This window comes from Xenia sp. Carnegie-2017, unplaced genomic scaffold (genome assembly GCF_021976095.1).
Source record: "Xenia sp. Carnegie-2017 unplaced genomic scaffold, XeniaSp_v1 HiC_scaffold_4, whole genome shotgun sequence".
Classification (NCBI taxonomy): domain Eukaryota; kingdom Metazoa; phylum Cnidaria; class Anthozoa; order Malacalcyonacea; family Xeniidae; genus Xenia; species Xenia sp. Carnegie-2017.
In genome coordinates, this window is record NW_025813504.1 from 2,666,611 (window position 1) to 2,692,742 (window position 26,132).

At 33.2% G+C, this 26,132-nt stretch overlaps 1 protein-coding gene and 1 long non-coding RNA gene across 2 annotated transcripts; one reads left to right on the plus strand and one right to left on the minus strand.

Moving 5' to 3' along the window:
• Positions 1 to 1,186: 1,186 nt before the first annotated feature.
• On the minus strand, positions 1,187 to 9,669 carry LOC124455852 (loricrin-like). Its single transcript, XM_047006470.1, is given in 6 exon segments — positions 1,187 to 1,522; positions 4,566 to 4,905; positions 5,160 to 5,456; positions 5,459 to 5,479; positions 7,937 to 8,155; positions 9,543 to 9,669. Coding segments are annotated over 6 exon segments (1,029 nt in total). The 3' UTR covers positions 1,187 to 1,497.
• Positions 9,670 to 20,983: 11,314 nt separating this feature from the next.
• LOC124455910 lies at positions 20,984 to 24,242 on the plus strand. The gene is made up of 4 exons (XR_006952043.1): positions 20,984 to 21,285; positions 22,246 to 22,370; positions 22,943 to 23,576; positions 24,076 to 24,242. It is a non-coding gene; the product is annotated as an uncharacterized LOC124455910 (long non-coding RNA).
• Positions 24,243 to 26,132: the final 1,890 nt, after the last annotated feature.

Sequence of the window (26,132 nt, forward strand, 5' to 3'; positions counted from 1 at the left end):
AAATACCAGTGGAAAAAAATAAGAAACACAATGCAGAAAAAAGGAAATACAGTGCAATTTTTTTAAAAAAATTTGCTCCTGATTAGTTAATCAAGCAAAGAAGTGATCTAAGAGCCAATCAAAATAAAACATTTCAAAGGCGTGAAAGTTAAATTAATGTAAGCAAAGTAATAGCAATGTCTGGTGCAAGTTTACGTAAATTTTCCTTAGTGAACGAGCTTACACTTCACCGTTTGCAAGACGTGCTTGGAAAAAAATACGAACACTGCCAAAAGTAGTTAGCTTGTTCTAGCTGCGTGTGTGAAAGCTTTAGTGTTATAAAAAGTAATATCCAATGGAATTGTAATATACGAGCCAGCTAGAATTAAGAAATGTTTTCATGTATATTAAATCCTTCATAACTGAGCTCGAGGTCTTTTGGAGAAATATCGGACCGTGGTCTTTTTGCACCAACCGACCCCGTAGTAAAGTAAAGATCGTGAAAGCGAGGTTATTAAAATGTTTATTATATACGGCATTATTTGACCTGAAACAAAGCTTGCTTTCTTTCTGGTCCTTGCTGTTTTGTAAGATTTGGCTTTCACTTTTCTAGTTTTTGTTAGTAAAAATATATCATTTCTAATTTTGTATCGTCTGCATAATTAAAATCTTTTTATGAGTTTTTCCTTTTACTCATATTCATAAATCTTTTTTTCGTTTTGCTTTTTTCAAGTTTGTTTACATTTTACATTTGACTATAAAATTACGCATTTTGGACTGTGGTCCATTCATTGAATTAAATAACCCTCGAACGCTAACTGCCATACTTTATTCATGATTGGTTAAAGCCAGCTTGAGCACAGTAACATTTACACTCCCCCCTGATAACGTGCTTATTCGACGGCAATAAGTATTCCACGTACAAGGAGTTATTTGGCTCTTTTTTTTGTGTTTTTATTATTATTTATTTATTTCTATGAGCTGTTAAATATTAAAAGGATATAGGAAAAGAAACAAAAGAAGAATCGCAAGGAAATGACAATTAACGATCGATGCTATTTCAAGCGATATAATTCAAACTAACACAAAACCATAAAGACGTCTTCGGAAACAGTTTACACACTGTACAGTTCACGGTCGATAAGTAATGTTTATCAATAGCTCATAAAATTTCGTTGGTTTGTAAACAAAATCAATTTAGTTAACTGGAATCTGTAACTTCGTTGTCCATTTTGAATATAACGGTTTCATTAAAACGTTTGCTGTACTTGAAAAGCCTAAGGGTGAAGTATTTGTCGGCAGTGTACGTAATCAATTTCATCTTGTGGTCTTCATCAGGGTCATTGGTCAACTCAGGAGTATGATCATCAAAGATGTTTAAATGACTTGATTTAGCGCTAATGATGACAGACTTCCATGATTATTATACTGCGCAGGTTTTTGCTTGAGTTTATGTCATGTCGTTTCTTGATTTTAGGTTCTCTTCTCGTCACACCCATGTGTCCTCAGATTTTCTTTTCAGAAGTTGCTTGTATCTCTTTGCCTGAGGAGATTTGGAATTAAGAATGTCAAATACCCTGTCGATGATTCTTGTAAATTTCACTGTAGTCTCACTATTTTTGGCTTTCTAAAGTTTCACTGAAACATTCAAGAATTTAATTGTATTTGCCATAGATGAGCTAAGAATTTGGGCTCTGTCGTGCTCTACTGATTTCTTTTAAAATTCAATTCACTTTCATAAGAAATTAGTAGGGCACAACAGAATATATGGGTATGCACCTCCCCAATTGAATTTCTAGTTTAGACTCTGGGCTCAGGTATATGTCCTATTGCGTGTCGCAAGATCAATAAAAGATCAGCAAACAGGAGTGCCACAGGCAGCCTTGAAACCTTATTTAAGTGCAATCGATTTGCGTAAATATTAATTACTTTCTTTGATTCATGTGCAATGCTTGTCACGCGCGCAATTTAGTTTAACACCATGCACGTATGTTTGTTTACGCATGTATTCAGACTGCATGGCTAGTACAGTTTTTGAATTAAATGCTGCCAATCTGCGATGCCTTTGAACATTCAAAAATATGAAGGATGACAAGGTAAGTGGCCTTAAATTATATACGTTTTGAAAAATTTTTGCTACAAGCCCTAAAAACATTGATGTTTTTCATACAATATAAACAAATTTTAATGTTGAAAATACTGCAAAAATATAGTAAAAACAAACGGTAATTTTGTGTTGAAAGTTTCCTACCTTGTCAAAGTATAAGACTGCTAAGACCATAAAAAATTGAAGTTAAACAAACATATTGCACAAGAATAAGAATTGGTGTTCAATACATAAATCGATTGTATAAAAAACTCAAATGGATTTCTAGGACGCCTATTGGGATGCCGTAAAAGGTTGTTGACTTAATGGAAACACTTAAAGTTGCCTGGATAATTAACGGCTTAAAAACAATGTTAGCCATTTTTGTTATGTTGAAGCAGGTCATTGAAAGAATCTAAAAAAAAATTAAAGACAGCGAAACAGGAGGAAGGCGGGTTGTCTCAAAAGTCAAATTTAGCATACGTCAACATCAACGAATGAAGTGAATCCAAACTCATCCAATAATAGATACTGACATGATTATTTTTCTATGTTAAATTAAAAGTGTAATTAAAAATAACTTGCTCCCAAAAACGGCAAAGCTAAAAAGCATTTGAAACATATAGGGGGTAAAATATCGTGCATGTTGTTTAAGCCTTTGTCAATCTTTTTGTTAGTCTGAACACATACGCTCAGCTTTTAAATCGTGGGTTGTTCAAGTGTTTTTTTTCATATGTCTTTTTTATAATCTTCACCTATTAAAGATTGATTTGAGTTTATATTAATCTTAACACCTATTATTAACGATAGTTCTTTGTGAATAAGCGCAGTGTTTGTCACTAATTATAGAATTCTATCAAATGGATTTCCTCTTAATGAATTTGTTGAATTTAAAGGAGGGAATTTAAACTATAAGTTCTGTAGATGGCTGTATATATTACATTGTGTAAACTTGATATTTGATTTAAATAAACTATTTTGTGGTAGGTAAGTGCGTTTATAACTCAACGTAAATGATTTCTTCCTTACGAAGGAACTCATTGTTTTTTATATTCCGTTTTTTCTTTTCTTTCGGACAGAAGTGTAACATATTTCTTGTAATAAATAAGAAATGTCGTCGATGCTTTGGGATTAATACTATTATTCGGCAATAAAAATTCTTGAAGAAGTCATATGTCCGTATTCTAAAAGCTCACTTACACTCACACTGATTAAGTGCAAAAAAATGTTATTTTAGAATGTCAGTCACCTCATACGCAGAAGTTTTGGAAGATGCTGAATGTTGTGAGTAAACAAGAAAGATATATAAGATATATATATAGTGAAAGCTCATAATAATTCAATTCCTAACAAGTTGTTAGTAATGGAATTATGAGCTTAACAAGTACTTGGATGTTTACAGCAATAAAAATGTATACCGCCCTCAAAGCTCTTATTCTAAAAAGGCTTTGCAACGGACGATGCAAAAAAAAACCATATGAAAAACCTTGTTAATCAACAACATCTTGTCCATTAATATCTTCGTAAGCAACGCCGCCATATTTAACTGTGTTTTGTAAAGTTAGCGATGCTAAGTAGCTAACTCTAACTACCTTTTAACTACAGCTAGCAATAATTACTTTTTTATACAACTGACATTACTCAGGCTAACTGCATGAACGTGCTGTAATCATTTTAACCCTTCAATATATAAAGGTTTCTCTTACGATAATTGTATTACGAAATTTTCGAAGCAATAGCAGGTGACGGCTTAACACAAAGGGACTGTTTAATACAGAACCTGTATCATTTTGTCAACTGTACATATAACATGTTGTAATAGCAAAATATTCAAAACCGCTGAATATTTGTTTATATTACCAGTATAAATAAATTATGTTTTAGATAGGTATAAATTGGGTAGATTTAGAGCAATAAAGAGCATTTTGAAGTTCACTTCTCATGGTATCAAGTTATAAGGTATGAAACACACCATTTAAACTGAAATAAGGGTAGGGCTATCCACATGAACGCACTCGTACCTATGTTTTCTTAAAAGTGCTTACGCAATTATGTCTTTCAAAAACTACGGCGCGAAATGAATCACTCAGAAAATATCAAAAAATACCTCATTGACATTATCCAAAATGCAGACTGCAAAAAAGGCTTGATTTTTTTATCCAGATAAGGTTTGAAAATATTTATTTAAAGAGTAGGTTCACAATCAAAACTTAGACTATGGCATTGAAGAAAAAAAAACTTACCCCTGATGCAACTATGAAGTCTTATTACATAAAAATTTTAGTTTGACAACAATGTTGTCAATACACAAAAACTTTACTCGTATTTATAGATATGGGTAAATATCGTGCTGATTCACGTTGACTACCACAATTTGTGTTTTAACAGATAGGAAAACTTTTATTTCAAAATATGTTGTCTTAAACAGTTCTAAACTATACAACAAGGTTCTAAAGTGTTTTTACCAAAAAATACATAAGTTTAAGATGATTTAATCTACCTCTTTCGAGTGATAATGACATATCCGTCTCCTTTGTCATTAAAGGCTGACTTGTTCACTTGATTTTTTCCTGCATTATAAGATCCACCTCCACCACCACAAGATCCGTACACATTTTCTCCGGATGCTCCACCTGAGTAACCACCTCCACCACCTGGTCCTCCACCAGAACCATATGCCCCACCACCACCTCCAAATCCACCAACGGCATTGTTAAGCTTGGCACGTCCTCCTGCTCCTCCATTTATAAAAGCAAAACCTCCTTCTCCTCCATTTCCATACTTTCCACCAAACTGTTTACTACTTCTTCCATTGCTGTAAAATCCACCTCCACCACCACCTAGTAAACATCATAAAATTATATATAAATTTTATATTGTTTTACTTCTGATTTGATTGCAAACAAAAAATGCATCACAGGGCTAATATGATTTATATGAGAAAGTTTGTTATCGATAATAATAAATCTTGGTGTAATGGTTAGAGCTCATACATAGTAATTTCAGTATCCCTTAACAACAAATTTTTCTCGTAATGATTTCAAGTTATCAAAAATGTGAGCCTAAATACCGTAAATTCAAAATCTGCTACAACCTGAATTTCCTGAATCAGCCTGCTTTGCTCCTTGCCCATTTACTCCTCCAGCCCAGTTTCCACAAGGTGTGACACATTTGTTATTTTTTCCAGATGTTTTAGTGCTCGCATCACAGTTATCTAAACGTTTGCTCAGAGATTCTATACCACCACCACCTCCAGCAACCAGTAGGGGTACATTATTGATCCTAGCAACAAAAGAACCACCGCCACCTCCTGATGTATAGGCACGGGTATTGACGGGTGCCTTTTGCCCAACCAGAATTTTAATAATTTCTCCTTTGTTTATTTCAAAGTTCCTTTCATATAAGCTCCACGACCTAAAAACGATAGATTATCCTATTATAAGTTTAAGCAAATCAAAATTATTGCTTTTGTATAGGAAATAATTCTTTTAATTGGAACTGCATGGCCTCGCATAAAAGCACAAGCTTCTGAAACGGAAACACAGGTACTTTGATTTACAGGAAAAATATTGGAATGAAAATATATAATCTTTGTTTGTATTTTCTTTACAAAATAGGCTTTTCAAAAATATATTGAAAAGAAAAATTCATCATTAAATTTATCATTTAAACGAAGTTTTGTTTATGTTTTCACCATTCAAAATTCTTGCGCAAACCATGCAGTCTGTTAGATTTTTTAGAGACGTTTCCGCGCATTATAAAGCTATAGAGTGTTTTCATCAGTCGCTATGTTGGGGGAAAATCGCTGATAATGAAAAGAATTTATGTTGATTTAATGTTATTTTGAGCATCGGCACTTTGATGTTCTCTCCCCAACACATTGAACTAAAATGAGCAAAGAAGAAGCAACTGTCAAATTGATCAAATGTCAATACAAACATGCAACGACAAACAAAAAAATGTCTTTTTCGATTTTGTTTATTTTCTCTTCGAGTTGCGAGTTCAATCAATCAATTTTTACTCCGTGAGAATTTCGAAACATTACACGCGCGTGTCTGGGGTAAAGTCACGGCTTCAATTATTTCAGGTAGCGTTGCACGTATTTACTTCAATGCCCCAACATGGCCACTTTGAAGTCACGCGCAAAAATGGCGACGCATGAAAACACTATATTCGATTTTCCGAATAATTAGTTCAAATTTTTTTTGTAATAAATTGTTACGTCACGTTACAATTTGTGTCGTAAAGTATTCAACTGTCATTATCATTGACGCCTGCGCAAAAGAAAGGGTTTCTTTAGTGCCAAATAACAGACTAAACACTCTGGCTTATGTAAAAGAAATCATATTTTTATTTGCTTTCCCATAATATAAATTTAAGTAGTTGAATATTTTCATACGAACACAATAACAGTTTATGTTCAGTCGCATTTTTCATACATTATGAAAACAATCACTTGCGAAAGTTTGATAAATTTTGAAAAATTGTATGTTCAAGATACGAAAAAAACAAAGTAAGCGATGTTAAATCCATTTACTTTCTTATAGGTTGGTGAATTTTGCTATTCGCAAGAAAAATTAGCGCAGTTTTGAGCATTTGCTAAATATACAGCTGCAAAAGTTATAAAATTTGAAAATTTCATCGCCATGTTAATTGCTGCCGAGCATGAACGAGGCAGCACACTATTCATGACTCCTATTTCACTCGACCCAGTCTTTTCACAATCTATGTACTTTTCAACACTCGGATTTGGCGTCTGTCCGGCAAGATTTTTAGGGCACGACGTCACAATTTAGAACATTTTTGAATTGAGGTGGATGATAAAATATTAAGTAGAGCACGTATGTTTTTTCGATTGATAAACATTAAAAAACATTTTAAGATTTAAGTCTTTTATATTTTTGATTTGTCGAACGAACAGAAAGCAAAGTTTCCTGGAATACTTGATACCAGCAGTAGTATGGCTTCATTAACAGCTGCTGATTTGCACCAAGGCGATCCACTCGGATAAAAAAGCAATGTGCTTTCATGATATTATCGACGCTTTTTACAGCAAGAACATTTTGTTGACTGCATCACATATGGTAGAAAAAAGTACACTTTTATCGGCACAAATATTCCATTAACCGCATATTGGGCAAAAGTACATTTAGCTAATTTGCTATAACATTAGATAATAAATATGTAAAAAATCTCAATATTGACCTTACAGTTTTAGAGTCAATGTTTCATGTAGTATAACTGTTTCAGCATGCTAAATGATTTTTGTTTTAAATTATGTACGTACGTGTAATGGGATGGTAAAAAAATACTTGACACGTGTGAAGCCTCTCCATTCACAAATTAATTATATAACAATAAGCAATATAGTCCTACCATAATGAGAAAATACTAATAAAACTACACGGCCTGTTGGCCCAAAATTAAAGATTCATTCAGTTGTATATTATCTTGTAAACATTGTTTATTCTTTTCATATACGGAGTAAACTTTGCTCCATTTATTTGTGAACGACAATGTTACTCTTCACAAAGCCTTAGGACGACAAATGAAGATATGGTATAATCTAATAAAAACGGTTTTCATTCATAATAGCAATGAATTTAATGTTAAATTTTTCGAGGATGTTTCTATAATCGTCGCAAGTAAAACACGGGAAGCGGATATACTTATGCTCGCTCGAGCTTGCCGTCGGCTTTCCGTACGCTTGATTTCATTTCTTCTAAGCACTCGTCCCATGGGTGAAAAGGGAAGCCCGAGCAGCATTTTCCTTGCGATAGTAACTTCTAGTTTAATAATATTGTTTTTAAATATTGAGTTTCCAATTAAGTGATAGGAAACTACAATAATAGCAAACTTTAAAAACTTTACCTCTGCATGTAGAGCCATATTTGTCGTAACCTCCTTGTGCGCCGACAGCAGTAATTTCATAAGTTCCAGTGTAAGGCACTGTCCAATACTGGATACCTTTTGATACGGTTACCATATTTACGTGATCCTGACCATTGTAAAATTGACCAATTGATGTTGGACCGTGGCGACCAGTGGCTCCAAGATGTGTAAAATTTGCATTGAATTGACGGAACTCAACTATATTACAATACAACTATGGAATTGAATTATCTAAATTGCATAGAAACCTTACGTGTTTTTACACTATTCAATATACGTGATATCAAATGCCATATTCCAAAATTTTTCTGTAATCAGACAAATAGTTTGCTCGGTTTTACCGCTATGGGACTGGGCTTGCGAGTACAGCTGATGTCATGTGAGTAACACAGGTCTGAACTGTCGTTAGAGATATGTGAAAAGTATAGCAAGATTTTGTCATATAAGTCCAACTTAGTCGACTATAACCGGTAGGTTTAACGTTTTCTGTCCATAAGTCAAAGGCCTTCACTCATTCGTTTTAAACGGCCAATTCTGTTGAAATAAGTGGCTCGACTTTGTTGCGCTAAAGCGAGTAAAATGTCCAATATCAGCTATGTATAGTATTTGCATTTTACATTTAAGCCCAAGAACTTGACTAGGCGGTATATATTAATTTGCAAGAGAAGCAAGCTTGTGTAGAATATTTCTTCCCAGTCATTGCTGGCCCAATCTTCTCCTATGTATTAGGGGCACAAAAAGCACTTGTTTATATGAGATCCAGGATGGATTGACTCCCAAAACGGGAGATGAATGAGACCTCGGTTTTATACATTTTCTATATGTAATTGTCCTTTGTTTGTATGGAGTTGGGATGTCTTTTTGTCTCGCGCCGGTTAGTCTTTAGACAAAGGCTTTGGCAAATGAAGGCTGAGGAGATGTGATATGATGGTTTTTTAATCTCAATTACTTTTTGTCTCGTTGTAAAAACTAGTATAAACGCGGGATGTATAATACCCGTCTTAGAAACATCCCGTCATACCTCCCGATGTAAAAAATAAATATTATACCACATGTGTTTTTTTCACTCTAGCCTAGTGTTGCTGCTAAAACTACTGTCGAAGTCTATGTCAAAAATTTCATCTTCTGATGAATCTAATGATAAAAATGCCGACCTAAATAAAGCCAATTTTTTAAAAAAAGGATGCTATGGATAATTTACAGCAGACAGTTTGTCTTGAATTAAATAGAGCCGTGCGAACTGTGTTCCTTACATGACGTCACGACACGAACTTGATACCAGACCCCTTAGTGAAAAATATATATGGTAAATTTGGATTTTTAACAGTAATTTCTTAAGGTAGGTTTAATGTAAAACAATATACTTTTTTGAATTTGTTAATTTCACTAGTTGTTCCTTCAAACAATACTAAAATCCTGTAAGGTTTATATGCACTTTAAGCAATGGAATACAAATATGTTTTATATGAAGCGCAAGCTAGCTTGAGACAAGAAGTAATCAATCAAATGTTAAATATCGAAGCACAATCTATTTTCAAATTAATTACAAGCATAAATAAGTAGAAATATTTTTCTGTCGACGTACCGTCAGTTCTGTTTAAGCATAATGATGCATACGACCTTTCATATGATTTAACTTCTGGTTTGATGTCATCACAGCAATCAGGAGAAAGTGACGAATTTTTCTTACACAGTACCTGATAAGCATCCATATTTAAATCAGCCAATCTTTTGATTTTATCACAGCACAAAGAGTGACTCCTGGTGATAAAAATATAATTTTTCAAACAGCTAATTAAACTTGAATAGATATCTTTAATTATTTAAGTTTGAATAGAATTTTTTCTGACGCAAATGACTCTTGAATGACTGTCTTGGAGTTTATGTCATATGAGCAACAACAAATGCCTGGTGGATAAGTAATTATAACAATCTGAGTGTCATTGAACGCAATTGAAAGGAATTGCGACAGGAAAAGCATCTTTCGTAGCTACAAAAAGTCAAATTTCCTGACCCAATAGGATCGCACGATAACAATGTCTGTTATCATTGCCTTCAACATAAAAATTGCTGGTGGACATGCTAATTCAAAAACTACGAGAAGAAGAAGAAGTAAAATGAAAAAGGAAATAAAACAGACAGAAAGTTGAAAAGAGAAGTGAAAAAACAAATCTTCGGAGTGAACACATAATAGGTAATATGTTGGAGAAAAAAGAGAAGTGATATATATGATGGGGAAAAGTCAGATTAAGGTTTCTTGTTTTAAGGAAACAAGATTTAGGGAAGCAAAAACAAGATACTTAGGATAAAGCTTAAAAAATTGTGGCACAATAATGCTAAAAAAAGAACAACAAGCATTGGTACAAAAATCATTTACTGGATGTAGTTGGGAATTTTGAAGAATAAAAGATAGTTTGTTATGTCTAAGGATTAAGAAAAGTAGAATAGTGGTTGATATATATAGAGTGTATGTACAGCTGAATAAATGAGTGGCATTAATCTGAGTAAAAGATTCTGACAGGTCCTAGATGATACATATAAAAAGATACTTAAGGTGGAAAGAATTGTGATCTAAGCTGATTTGAAAGGGCATGTTGGAAAAATGAACAGAAGAAATGAGGTCTTGGGGAGCTATGGAACTGTGAGGAGAAATGTTGAAAGACCGTTTATCGTAAAATTTTTGTAGAGAATGGACCTATAGCTGTGTGAAGCTGTTCTAAGTGTGTGCTGTGAAATAAGAAACTATCGGCTAAATTAAAGGAAGAGATTTATAAGAGTGTTATCAGATCGGCGATAATCTATGGTGTGGAAACTATAACAGTAGCAGTTGAAAAAAGGGTCGACTGGAAGTAGCCGAGCTGAGAATAGTCAAGTGAGCACTTGGAGTCACTAGAAAGACAGAAACAGTAATTAGAACGTGCAAATCGAAGCAAAATTCATAAGGACTGGTTGAAAATTAAAAAAGGATGGGCAGCAATGTTTGCACATGTAATCAATGATGTAGTCAGCCTGCAAATTTGGTCCTGCTATGTTAATTTTTCTGTAATCACTCACTGCAAAACAACCGATTTCTAAAGAAATGAATAATGTTAATAATCTAAAATTTACATAGCAGGACCAAAACTTGCGGGCTGGTTACGCCACTCTATGTAATAATAAGAAAAGAGGATTTTAGTGGAGACAGTTACCAAAGATGATAGTGTCTTTCTAGAAAAAAAGAAAAATGCCGTGTAAAAATGCATAGATTTTGCGAGGAATATTTTATATATGAGAAAGGTGGGTGTCAAATGTCAAGATCGGAATAAATGAACAGCTGAAAGAGTTAAAAACACAAGCAAAAACTTATTATATTCAATCAACATAAAATCTGACGAAAAACATGAATCAAACAAACACGAGCACACGAAACTTACATTTGTATAGATCCATAGATAACTACAAGTAGGAGCGAAAATCCAAAACTAAAATTTGTCATCCTTGTTATAGTTCGTGGTGTCGAAAGATGAAAATGAGGCAAAAATCTACATAATTGCAAATATGTGGTTATTTGGTTTACTGATTTACACATATGCATATGAGAGAACGAATAAAGAGTATGTGCAAATATACATATTTTGTAGCAATTGCACAAGTAATTTTTTTGTTAATTATATTAATGTGAACGCTTTTGTTTTGTTTTCGTGAGAGGTTAGTCGCCGTTTTTTCGTTTCATCTAGTTTTAGAATTATTGCTAATTTCTCAAAATTTTATAGAACTTAAGTATGAAAATAGGTTTAAAACTGCATGCCAATATGTTTGCCTCAATTATGTTGCTGTTTGGTGAGATAACTATAAGTAATAATTAATTTCTTGCCAAATTTTTGTCTAATCTAGTAGTCCGTTTTCAGTAAGGACTTAAATAAATCGTTCAATCTTCAATTTTATACGTCAAAAAAAAATACAAAAGGTTGCTTTGAAGAGTTTATTTGTTACTAATATCAGTAGAAAATCTAAAAAATTTAATTAAAAACTTTATTGTCTTGAAGGCAAAAAAATTTATAATTTAAATGTACAGCTTGATATCAAAATGACAATAAGAATTAAAATAATCTTCAAATAGAAAATGAAGTGCTTTTTGCTTTACATGGTTGATTCTAATCAAAGAAAAATCTATAAATTTGCTTCTTTTTTATATATCAAAAGTTTTCATAGTTATATTTGTGAATGAATTATACATATAAATATATGCAAAATTCGACTTTTATACGACATCCAAAAAAACCTTTACATGCGAGCAAAATTTTGTGGGTAACCCCTGGTTAATTGTCGTAAGAGACAATTCAAGTATGATGCAACTATTTATTATAATTAGCTTTTAAAGTAAAACCAAATGGGACACATTAGATTACATACAGAAAAATATTATGAATAGTTGAATTTAAAAAAGAGTATAAATATCTGTAGATTTTGCAATTTTAGACTTATAGCTAGTTGTTATATAAAGCTGTGTAGAGCGAGGAATGGCAATAAATATTTTAAAAAGATCACAACACTTGTGATTTAGCTTTTAACTGTTAAATTGCAATCTCATATCCAAATTAAAATGTTCATGTTTTCGCATGGCCAACAGGATTCTTACAATTAGCTACAACAAACTTTTTATGTGATCATTTCTTAAATTATCGTAGAAAGAAATTAATTTTCTGTTATTATATGAGAAAATGACTGACAACGTTTATAAAATTACCAGGATATAAATGAGTGAATAGAGATTAAAATCACTTAACTATATTAAAGTACAATTTTAATATTCTTCTTATAAAACCTGATTTTCTCCTGATTGTTTCAATAGTCAATGCGTAATAAAAAATGTAAAAGAATAAAAATAAAAAAGAGTAATTTTGTGTCTTTCTTCTACGGATAGGTACCAATGACATTTACGTTCTGCTCTCAATTTATACTTGGATACGTAATGCCCCATTATATACATATCAATGGTTTTCTTGACTATATTATGAAAAGATGTAGTTGTCATTCTAAGGTAATCATTTAGCCTAATTGTTTTCTTAGTTTGAGAAAATGGACAGATGAGAGCAGTTGCATGGGCAGCAAAAGCTTATAAATTTTTCTTCTTTATGTTTTTTCTTGCGTTTTGCTGTTTGCTTTACGAAGTTTGTTTATACTTGAGTGTAAAGTTATGCATTTTGTATCGTGGTTGATTACGAGAGAATAATGGACCGGATTCAATCACAGCGCGCCATTTTGAAGAAGTGGCGCTTGCCATATAATAAAAAGAAATAATCTGCATCTTTTCTTTCATATCATGAATCTTAAGTTTTTCTCTTTTTTATAGTTGATGTAATTGGCTCAAAACTACTGTCGTAAACATTTTGTGCAAATATTTTGTATAGCGATACTTTGATGGGGGATCAGTACGATCCACTTCCGTATTTTGTCTTTTTACGCTTTACATGTCATCTCTCATGCTTTTAAAAGTAATGTGTATCTGTAATATATTGCATATAAGCACCTGCATTGCGTAAGAGTTCATACTGCAACAAAGAACAGGCTTACCAAGCTTTAAAGAGAGTAACTTCTTAAAGAAAAGCGCCAATTTAAAATAGCATAATATTTACATACGAGCACATTTCAATAAAAATGTAATATAAATTTGATAAATACAATTGATAAATACACGTACTTGTTTTAATTTATCCGCAGTTTTCTTAAGGAACTTTTTCCAGGGAGCTCTGTTCTTATTCGATTTCTGCAAGAAGTGCAAGCGTCTCAAACAAGAAATGAATTTATAAATTTAAAATGCAGAAAATTGAAAGTGCTTCAATCTTTGTGTTCTTAAGCAGATTGCTTAAACGGAAGTCTTCCTATATTTGTATAGGGTTTGTTTATTCAATTGCACGAGTTTCTTTTCTATTTCTTGAAGTACGAAAATTTCGCATGATTTGGTTCACGCAGTGACTTAGCTACTTTATCTTGGCAAAATACAAAATTTGTGACTCTCTAAGAATTGTTAAAAATCACGAATCAATCTTTAAATGCATGTACATGCTAATTAATATTGAAATATTCAGAAAATATTTGATGAAACAGTTAAAAATAGTTAATTGTCATTGTTTCAGGAGCTCCACATTTTATTAGCTATACACGATGAATTAATTATGTTAAAAAGAAATTATTGTTTTGAGAATCGCATTGTTTTTTGTAAGAATTATTAACTTTTTAAAATTTTAAGTTGGTAATTGTCGACATATTGATATATTATAGCATATTCAAGAATAAACATTGTTATTGTTGTAACATGTAAATATCACGTGATCGAAAACGTATATCGAACGATTATATCATCATAGTTATTATTGTATCTTCCACCGCCAAGTTATATGTATTGTCACTTACCTAAACGAACTTTCTTTCTTCAATAAACGCAACTATTCCATTAGAAGTTAACAGTTATAAGAAATCATAAAGCCAAACATAGACATCAGTTTTTTATCTTTTACGAGTATTTGTTTTTCTAATTGTATGAAAGTCGGCACGAATTGCTTTTGGTTGATTAAAATTGCTTGACGTGTATGGCGCGCCGAGATGGACAATATCACCAAAATCGAAAATATTTACAACGAAACACATTATCGTATGTCGAAAATAATATACTGGCAACTTTTTCAATATTTGTAAAACGAAACGCAAAAGCAGCAGATAAAGCCCTTCGCAAAATGGTCAACAAGTGGAGTCAGTTGTCAGAAAAAACAATCCAAGTTATGCAACGAGATGTCCTGCAAGAAACTAAGCCAAATGTATTTCAATCGCTATTGCAGCATTCTAAGGAAACTCATGCACTAGATGAGAGCTTTTGCGATGACCATATCACCATCCTCATCAGAAAAATAGCATACATGTACAGTAAAATATTTGTACACCAGTTTTCCAAAGTGTACTCCGAGAGAATCGTTCGTAAAGGAGCTCCATCTAAGCGGCAAAAGATGACAAAACTCATCCTTTTTGGAAACGATTAAGACTCTGTCTGTTAAGTGTCAACACATATTTGAAGATTGAAAGAACGAATAGCATCTTAAAGTGAAATTTATGTAAAAAATATGAAGAATAATTTTCCCATCTTTTTGTATGTATTCAATATGATGTATTTCAACGTGGACGAACCAGTATGGGAGCTAAAGCAGACGAAATCCGTTTACTTTGGTAGACAAACGCCTCGAGACAACCAAACGACCAATTTACACAACACTTCGCAAGCGATATTTTCGCACGTATTCCAATAATAATTGTCCAATATGGCTTCAAAACATTATTAATAACGCTTTGTTTCCAATAAAACTTGATTGGAGGAGTTTGAAAACACTGAAACGAAGTAAACTGCAAAAAACAACAATTGCCTAATAGTAGCCCCAAGTTTTTTGCCAGGGTTCCCTCGCCATCTTGGATTTATCATGAATGTCACGCTGCCGTCTTAATAAGTCTTATATGACGTCACACTCGTTAGCAATCTAGTTCTATTATATCTATGTGGATGGCTATTTGCAGGTTACGAAATAATGGCCGCAAAAAAGCGGTAAAAAATGTCGTTTGTTCGAAGAAAATGTCGTTTTATGAATGTCAATTTCGTTTTATATAAATGAGTTTCGTTTTATAAAAATAATTTTCATAACTTGAAAAATAAATTTCGTTGTGTATATATAAATTATGGTAAACGAATTTTTGTTTTCTTTTATATTTTTGCGTTTCGTTTTACAAAAATTGAAAAAGTTGCCAGTATATTATTTTCGACATACGATAATGTGTTTCGTTGTAAATATTTTCGATTTTGGTAATATTGTCCATCTTGGCACGCCATAGACGTGGCAGTTAAATTCAAATAAAGATCAACAATTTAAATCTTTAAGTGTGTCCAACAAACGCTGACATATTTACTATACATCGATAAAGAATAGATGTTATTTCGACATTCATACACATTAACACATTTCCAAAAGAAACTCATTTTAAAATGTATAAATTTTTGTGACATGCATGCAAACCAAGCTTTATACATTCAATAGCTTTAATGAAGAGATTCGTCGGTATTAGAATTTATTTAGTTTCAAATTTGACAATTTTTTTTCACTTACTATCTTTTATTTGATTATTTGCTATAAAGCTTTCCTTTACAGTCGTACAATAGTTTACAAACAACTGCTTAGCTTGCACAACATTATATTTATTTTTGTGGAGTCATAGCCATGTCGTCATAGCCATCTCATAGCATGTTGTTATAGCCATTTTGTGGTGTCAAAGACATACATTGTTGTGGTGTCATAGACATACATTACTGTCAAAGCCATATATTTTGCATACCGTGAGTTTGATGGGGATCAAAGTAAGCTTCTTTTCTTCAGTATCGCCTTCCAGTGAGTTCTAATTCTATCGAAACTTTACAATAAGTGCGTGCGTGTCACACAGGACATGCATTCGAAATTTAGAATTACCTGAAAATGTAATCTCTTCTGTTTATTTTCTTGGGCATAATGCTTAGAGGGAACCTTCGTATTTATATAAAAGTTTTTTGAATTAAGTAGGGTTCATACACAATGTTTATTTTAGCCACTTAGTCTTTACCAATGCAAAATATGTGACTTTTTAAGAACAATTAATGTCCAACTGTATGTATCCATGCAATTTAATTTTCATATACGTGTGAAAATTATACACGAAAATTTAACAACAATGGGAAAACTGAGAAATATAACCTTGTTTAAGCAGCTGCACGTTTCATATATGATGAATTAATTAACTATATTTTTATTCTTAAGTATCTCATTGTAGTTAGTAAAATTTGTCAACTTATGATCAAGATAAAATATCAAAATCACTCAAAAACATTAATCTCCCTTTCGTATGACTTTTTCCTTTTTTATGTCGAGGTCAGTAGCTACAGATTGCTTTTGGTTGAATAAAATTTGCTTGACGGGGCATTTAAATTTCAGCGTTAAAAATAAATATGCATTAACATTTTACATCTTTAGGTGTGCCTAACAAACCTTGAGATATTTACTATTACATCGATAAAGAATCGATAATATTACTTAAAATCTTTGCACATTTCAGAACGAGAGGCAACTTATGGCGTGTACATGTATATTACACAGATTTAACGGACCTCCAACGACTATCTTGAGGAAAATTAATAATTTATTTTCATTTGGTCAACGTAACTAGCTGCCTTGAATTAGGGCCTGTTCATATGAGACCGGTTAGCGAGACATCTCATCTATCTATGATCTTGTTTTGCAATACAATTACTATTGATATTCACGTCGTGTTCATGGCCGAGATCATAGGTAGGCGGGATGAAAATGGATCCTGTAAATGTCCAAGCTCAATTTTTTGAGCGTTCATACTTAACTGACGCTGCACGTAAGAAGAGCTAGTTTCCTTGACAACAAAGTGTAATATAATATAAATCATATTCCGAAGAAACAAGACATCTTGAGATTGCAAAATATGAACCAAAACAAGACGAGAAGTAAACTGTAAATTTTCGACTTTATTTCAAAGTCATCCTCAGACAGAGTGTAATATTAGTATTATTGCAATCCCAATATGGCGGACGAAGCGATCGCAACCATTTTCAATATTACATCTGAATACAACAAAAAGATGCGAATGCGTCGTGAAAGGAAAAAGAAATATATTTTGAAACTGTGAAAACAGCGAAGTAAAATAAGGGACGGCCAGTTTCTTTTTTGGTTTAATAACGTTCTAGGAAATAAATTAATGTGTGAAGGACGTTTCTGGGTAGATGCAAGCAAAGGCACGATTTGTTCTGGGAAAAAACTATCGATATGTGGAAAGATGATGGGTTTTGACTAGAAAATTTTCGTATGTCTAAGGGAACATTCCATTTCATTTGCGACAAGATCAATGGCACTCTTTTGCGAGAAGATGCAAATTTCAGAAAGGCTATCCCTGTGCCAAAAAGAGTAGGAATTTGTCTTTGGCATTTGGCTACCAATGAAGATTTGCGTTCTTTAATCTGCCGTTTTTGGTATAGGAAAAAGTACAGCCTGTGAAATCGTGAACGAGGTTTGCCAAGCTATTGTTGACGTGTTATTGCGTCTTGTTATCAAATGGCCAACGGGCGATAGACTGCAGTGTATCGTTGATGTCTTTCTAACGACATTAGGCTTCCCTCAATGCGCTGGAGCCATTGATGGCACTCATATTCAAATTGTTGCACCTTCAAATTCTGCATAAGATTACTACAATTGAAAAGGATTCCACTCTATTGTTCTCCAAGATGTTGTTGATCATCAATACAGGTAGCAAAATGTACTGCTTTTGTTAGGGTTGACTTAATAAATTTTTGCCTCCCTGTTATGCAACTGACATTTTTCACCTTCTAACAATTTTAGATCCCATGGGAAGTTTAACAGTGACTGGTGTAAAACAGGTTTCTTATTAATTTAGACATGTGTTTCAACTAGTTGAATCAGTAAGTTACACAAAGTGAATTAAATTACACACACTTAAAAAATAAAAAAATGTTAATTTAAAAGATTTTGAAGATTCACTGACATTTTCATAAAGGGCCAGGTCGAGTCCATGAGGCAAGAGTTTTGTCAAACTCGGGAGTGTTTGCAAAAGCTGAAGCAGGAAAACTTTTCCCGAATGTAAGTTTTCTGTTCTTATAATAAAAAGCTTATCTTAGGTCAGAGGCAAATTTTACTGCATTTTTGATAATAGTCACTAGAAAATTCATGGTCTTAATATACTCTAGGGAGGAAAAGAGATATGTGGTTGCAATGTACCATTCATGCTTATTGGTGATCCAGCATATCCACTGTTACCATGGTTGATGAAGAGGCATCCTAATGATGGCAATTTCAGTCCTGCTCAAAAGAAATTTAATTACTACATAAGTCGAGAAAGGCAAGTCGTGGAGTGTGCATTTGGCCGTTTAAAAAACAGATTCCGATGCCTACTTAACAAGAATTATACAAATTTAGATCATTTGCCTATGAAAATTGCAGCATGTTGTGTTGTACACAATATTTGTGAGAGTAGAGCTGACAAACTTTTTGCAGATTATGTTGAACTTATTCCTGATGATGAAATTTGTTTTACAGAACACAGACGCAAGTGCACAGCAAATTAGAAATTCTTTAACTGAGTTTTTGATAACACAATAAGCTGATGATAGCTAAATTACTCATGTTCTTAAACTAAATCAAAGTTTTTTATATGTTTGTTGACTTTCAGCATCATGGTGAACATTTTAGAATGGTTGTTGCACACGCTGAGACCTCACTGTTATTGCTTTTGCAGGAAGTGACATTACTCCTTATAAACATTAAGCTCTTCCTTTCGCAACTCTCGCTCTTTTTCTGCTTCTTTTTTCATTTCTGACAAAAACATTTCATCGGACTCCTTTAGATATTTGTTGTGCTCTTTCATTGCATTCTCGAATGCCACTTGCATGCTGGAGGGCTTTGCCTTTCCATTGGTATTCTTTTCCTTGGCACTGATTTGTTTTCATATTGAGATGGTTGGGATTCTTCATTTGCTTTACTAGGTAACTTCTCATCTGCGTTACTGACATCTACATAACTTATTTCATGAATGTTAAAACGTAATAAAACAAAATAAAGTACACACATGCTTCACCTGCTTCAATATAATCGCAAAATGGGCAAACAAGTCTGTCATCATCAGCGTATACTGCAGTGCTGTTTCCAACATGGGCTCCAGCTGTCTTAAGCTCCACAAACTCATCGCGCTGAGGACATTTTTTTCAATGATCGTCCCGTGTCCATATTTTCTTGTAAGCTCGTCTGCTATTAAAAGCATTAACGGGCATGATGATGATGGTAAGTTATCGTGGATGAGTTGATATCGAGTGGTCTTTTTTTGCAAAAGAAAAGTGTGATGTCTTTTCGTTTGATGTGTGATGTCTTTTCGTTTGATATGTGATGTCTTTTCGTTTGATGTTCATATGTTGACACAAATATATTTACAAAATTTGTCTTATTTTAACCAACCCCCTTTTAGTGAAGAAAAACTGAGTTTACATGCAAAAACATGTATTATGTACTAGTTCAACGATGTTTTTGCGATTGAAAGAGAGTTGATTTAATATGTACAAAATTTGTCTTATTTTAACCAACGCCCTTTTAGTGAAGAAAAACTGAGTTTAAGATGCAAAAACATGTATTATGTACTATTTTTTGCGATGTTTTTGCCATTAAAAAGAGAGTTGGTTGAGCATGTTTTAGTATAACAATCACAGTGCTGTAGAAAAACATCGTTTTTTACCGGCCATTATAAATAAATTTCCATCAAATCAGAGCCATAGAAATAGATATATCTGTGTGTAAATGATACCAACATTATTTTATAGACGACGTGACTTGTTTACGTTTTGCTAGGAGGCAGGTTTAATCGAGTGCTTTTAGACAACACTGAAAACAATGGTTAATCTCCATTGGGATAAATCTGTCTGCCAGCAAACTGCAAACAAGCTTAGTTTGAGTATTAAAGTCATTTATAAACTCAGCTCAGTGAGCTAACGAGTCACCCAGATCACCCCCACCCTAACTGCTTGCTTTTTCTTTGTCTTCTACACAAGAATATCTGCATTTCCATGCTTCAATTTTAATAAATTGTTTTGAAATAATATTGCACTTCAAACTGTACAACAATTTCTTTTTTGTCTGTGTTTTTCCATAGTTTTCCCTTTTGGATAAGATTTATTGTGTGGCATAGCGGCCAGACCTTGCCAGATCAGCTAAGCTTAGTCGCCGCGCCTTGGTTATTGTACAAATTTTGTCTGAAATAATATCTGCGTTATCAACGGTTGGAATATGGTGCAATTTGCTATCTTTTGACACCGTTGAAAGGGTGTCAAGTGTCAAGCCAATCACAGCGCAAGCATTTTGTGCAAGTGACACCATGAGACTTGAATCGACACACTAGCCATGATTTTGTTGCGCAATGACTGTGACATCGTTGCAGATGGGAAATAGTAGTAAAACAGCTTGCCAAAATCAATGATATTGATACCAGTGATTGATACATATTATATCTACCATGGTCTCTTACACTGCGAGTATTGATATTCTGCGCTACACTAAGTCGAAGTTTCAAATGTTTGAATATTCAAGAAGATATTTCCATCGAGTTTTTTAAGCTGAAGAAGCTTTTGAACGCTTTTTGGTCTAAGACAGAGCTTGAAAAAGCAAAATTGGAATAACGACGAAGAGTATGATTTTGTGAATTTTATGAATTGCTTTTTCCGCAGAGTCAGAATGAGATATAATGCTTTGTGCATCAGTAAGGTTAGATTCTGACGTAGTTACTTGCTATAGATGATAAAAATCACTTAATTATGCTTATGACCCTTAATGATGTATGTATCAAATGGAATTAATATGGTGGTCAGTCACTCAAAGTTCATTAAAATGACTCGTATTTTCATTGAAAATAAGCCATCTCCTTAATTATTAAAGCTTGCTATAAAACTACAGCTGTGTTGTTGAAGCTGTTTGCTTTATACCCTAGTGATATATATGTATATAAAATAGTGCTACTCCTCAATTTTTAATGCGTGCTATAACACTGCAACTGTATTCTTGAAACTCACTGGTTGCTTTGTACCATATAGATCATATAAATAATAAGCCTCTTTCTCAATACTTAAGTTTGCTATAAAAAGGCAAAGTTCTTTATTCCTAAAAGATAGTTACTTTGTAACACTACCATATAGATATATGTACAAATAAGCCACCTCCTCAATTGTTAAAGCTTACTATAAGAATGCGGCTGTATCCCTGACAATGTTTGCTTTGTACCGAAAGATGTCTATAAATAATTATCCTACTTCTCAAATTTGAATGCTTACCATAACACTGGAACTGCATTCCTGAAATTGGGTTGCTTTGAGCATATAGTTATAGAAATAAGCCACCTCCTCAGTTCTTAGAACTTTCTATAACATTGCAACTTTGTTCTCTAAGTTGTTTGCTTTGTACCCTATTGTTATATAAACAATAATTATCCTTCTCAATTTTTAAAGTTTGCTGTAAAATTGCAACTAATTCTTTCAAGCTGGTTGCTTTGTACTCTATAGATAAATAAATAATGAGCCTCTTCCTCGATACATAACATTAAGCTTGCTAATTTGTTGTATAGCTGAAGCTCATTGCTTTGGACATGATCATTCTCTAACATTAAAAAAAGAATTTATGTACCTCAACTATATAACTATATAGTAATATTTTCTACTCAACTTGTTTTAGTACATTAGCTGATGGAATTTGTCTTTACAATGCTTGTTCTATTGTCTTGATTGCAAATGAAAATCTTTCCACCATACTGTGGTGCCTCACCAGCATTGAGTTATATGAAAATGCTTCATACTTTGGTAAGCACTCCCTTTATTTCTCAGAAAAGACCAAGAAAGCGAGGTTATTGAGAGGATTATTATATGGCATTATTTGACGTGAAACGAAGCTTGCTTTCTTTCTCGTCCTTGATGTTTTTTACTGGTTGGCTTCAATTTTCTAGTTTTCGTCCATAAAAAATAAATCGTTCCAACCTACATTGTCTGGATAGTTAAACTGTTTTACAAGTGTTTTTCTTTCGAATCACATTCGTATATAGTTTTTTGTTTCGTTTATTTAGCGTTTTGCTGTTTGCTTTACGAAGTTTGTTTACATTGAATGTAAAATTAAGCGTTTTGGACCGTGGTCGATTGCGGGAAAGTAATAAACCGGCTAAAATGTTTCTGAGCCAATCAAAGCACGCCACTTAGCCGGAAGTGACGCTTGCCATATAATAATTACCATTATTTACGATTATAGTTATCATTACTTACCATTGTCTACCCTTACTTACCATTACTAACAATTACTTACCATTAGTTTCCATTAGTTACCATTACTTACTTTATTGTTAGCTTTTCTGCAATGTTATTGGTTATATATATTCTGTTAGGTTGATGGATCTTTTGTGGTACGAAATGCGCCGGTTATGGAAAACTTGAATTTAACCCTGTATTGTGAAGAGTATAAAAGACTTTGCTTTGGAAGTGTACTTGAGGAACGTATAGGGAGTAAAAGTGGATCTTGGAGGCTTTCTATGGTCAATCTTTCGTACGCAGCCTGTTGAAAGTTAAGTTATAAGAAAAATGGTGGAGATAATTTTCAATTACTTAGGAGCATTTAACCCTTTTTTATTACCATAAGTGTTTTAAAACTCATATTTACTATCGTTTAATACATTTATTTTGCGAAAGCGTAAGCTTTACAAGTCTTTGAAAAATAAATATGTCGCGAGAAAATAGTCATCATATTGTGGATTTTTCTTTCAGTTACTCGGCTGTTTTAGTGGTGCCACAACACGTGACCGATGACTCTTTGTTGCGCGTGTCTAAAAACCATCGCCATATGCGTTCTCCTGTTGCGACGTGGAGACATTAAGTCAATAAATTCGCCGTTTTATTGCGATCTCTGCCATTGAACGAAGCTCTGTGGCATTCATCATTTGCTCTGGTTTAGCTGCAAGTTGTGGAAGCACTGACGCAATACTTCATCCAACGTGGAGCAAGATAAATATTTATCTGCCGTAGGTTAGTTGTTTATATTTATCGTTTCAACGCTCGTCCCCTACCCTCACATGTAAATGCCCTCCCGACCCAGTGCAATGCCCCCTCTCCCACATACACACAGATCTATTGCCACCCTTGGTATCACAGCAATATATATTACTTTACTATAATTATGGGTACGTTGTGGATTCTCGTTTTTTTGAAAATCACATTTCGAATTAAAGTATCCTCGAAAAATAAACGAGAACTAATAAAAATGAATTGTATAATTGTTTTTCTAAAACTGAGTGATTTAGATATAGCTTGATTTTCTACACTATTAATTTATGGATACTGTTGATTTTTGTAACATATTTATATATGAAATAAGTATTTAGGGACTGTTTGCTATTCTTTAAATTTTATTAACATTAGCAAATGTACCTGCATTTATCACTTTTTTCGTATCAATCCTAACGTTTTGCTTTAAGTATTATTATGTGATTATGTAACCGTGATTTTCTATGCTTTTAATTTTAAGTGTCTTCAAATCCTGTATCGTGGAATAAAGTGGAGGCGAAACATCGTTCACTGGAAGCCAACGTCAGCATGTCTAAAGCAACGATGAATCTACGATCAAATGACAATGCATCTAAACGTGTTTCTGTTGTGGATTCCGTTGACAAAGCAATATCTAAGCAAGGATGGGAGCCTGCCGCACTGTACGTTTTTTAATCTTTCTTGATGTGTTTATTATCTGTATTATTATTTTAGCGATAGTCAATGGCGATAGTGATGTAAGCCCTCAATACCCAAGTGCAAGATCTTACGTTTTGTCATATCCAGTTCCTTTGAAATCGAATGTGTTTTTTTTCAGTTCCATTTTAATATGCATATATAAATATTATCCACTCTCCCCTTCCTCCCAATGATCGAACTGTCAATGTCTCTGCTTCACGTACGAACAACTGCAGTTAATACTTCATGTTGTTTTTTTGTAGGTGACGTCATTTGCTCAAGTAATGTTAGATCCATACTACCGAACGATTAATGGTTTTAAAGTTTTAGTTGAAAAAAATGGTTGTTCTTTGGACATTGTTTCTCACATCGCTGTAATCATACACATTCAACGCAATCAAGTGGATTCACGCCTGTTTTCTTGCAATTTCTTGATGGCGTCCATCAGGTTGTCCTTGTTTCTTAAAGTTATCTTAAAAATTGGGGTTAAGATAGTCTGGTGTCTGTCGTCTGAGTATTGTGCGAAATGTTTTTTTTTTATATTACACAAAAAAACGTTTGACCAAAGCTTGAGTAAAGCATAATTTTTTTTAAAACTTTATTCGATCAAAAATTTTAGTCACAAAGTTAAGGCGCTTTTCTCGCCATAAATTTGAAATATACATTTAACGTATAAAAGCAACTCTTTCGTGGTCATTATCTTCAAAGTTTTCTTGCATTGTAAGACTCAATAAACCTCTCAATGATTATTTCAATACCTTGTTAAATATCAAACTTTTTAAAGTGCATAGTTTAGGTTCAAAAAATAACTTTTCTGGATAGTTAAATTCATTTTAAGAACATGTGCACAATATTTTTTCAATGGTCTTTTCGGGCCCAGAAATAAGTTACTCATCACCATCAGTGACGCACTTAGGAGAACACGCTCGTTTCGTAAAGTAAAAACACCGTATATTATTAAAGAATTTTGGTGGGAAATGTTTAGACATCAATTGTCTCCCATCTTTTTTATTGCTATAATTCAAAATTAATGATAAAGTGACTTAGCTATTTGTTCATATTGTTTGTGTTCTCAGTTATTTATTTTTATATGCAAGTTTGGAAAAATTACTCATTTCTACATATTTTTTATGTTCTCAGATATTACGTCAGTATCCACTATCCTTCGAATTCAACGAGTATTATTTACATTTCCTCGCCTATCATCATCTCCATGCGTTTTCGTACGTTTTTACTGGATTCAGAGCACGAACGTGTGCAGATGGGTTGGCTATCAGATGCTGAAAAGAAAGATGCAAAGACTTCTAAATCTCACATAAAAAGTCTTTGGGAGTACATCGACATGCTACACAGAAAAATCATCATTACTTTATAATTTCAAATTTTCGAAAGAACATTCTGAAAAGGTGAGTTGTTGATTTGCAGCCATATTTTAGCAAATCTTTCCAGCAACCGTTGGCATGCAATACAATGAAATTACCTGAATGCTTTTCGGTCATGTAGTTGTGTAATCACTGTCAAATTGATTTAAAACAAGATTAAAGAAGAACAGGCATTTAACAATGGACGCCTTGTTTATCTTTTATCGAACACGTGTATTTGTTAAACTTATAAACTTCATTTAGTAAATCCCAGAATATCCTCGATTTGTTGTGTTGTATTTAAAGTGACTTTATTAGACTGTAAAACCCATTGAACTAAATAGAGCTGGATCATTGTGTTGTATCTAAAGCCAGCAATTCAACTAGTCACAAAAAAGTCCATTTACAGTGATAAGCTATCTGGATTTCACCCACAGACACGCGTGTCTGAGAGTAAAATTTGGTAGTGTCAATGGTTAAACCTGAATAGTTTTCTTCT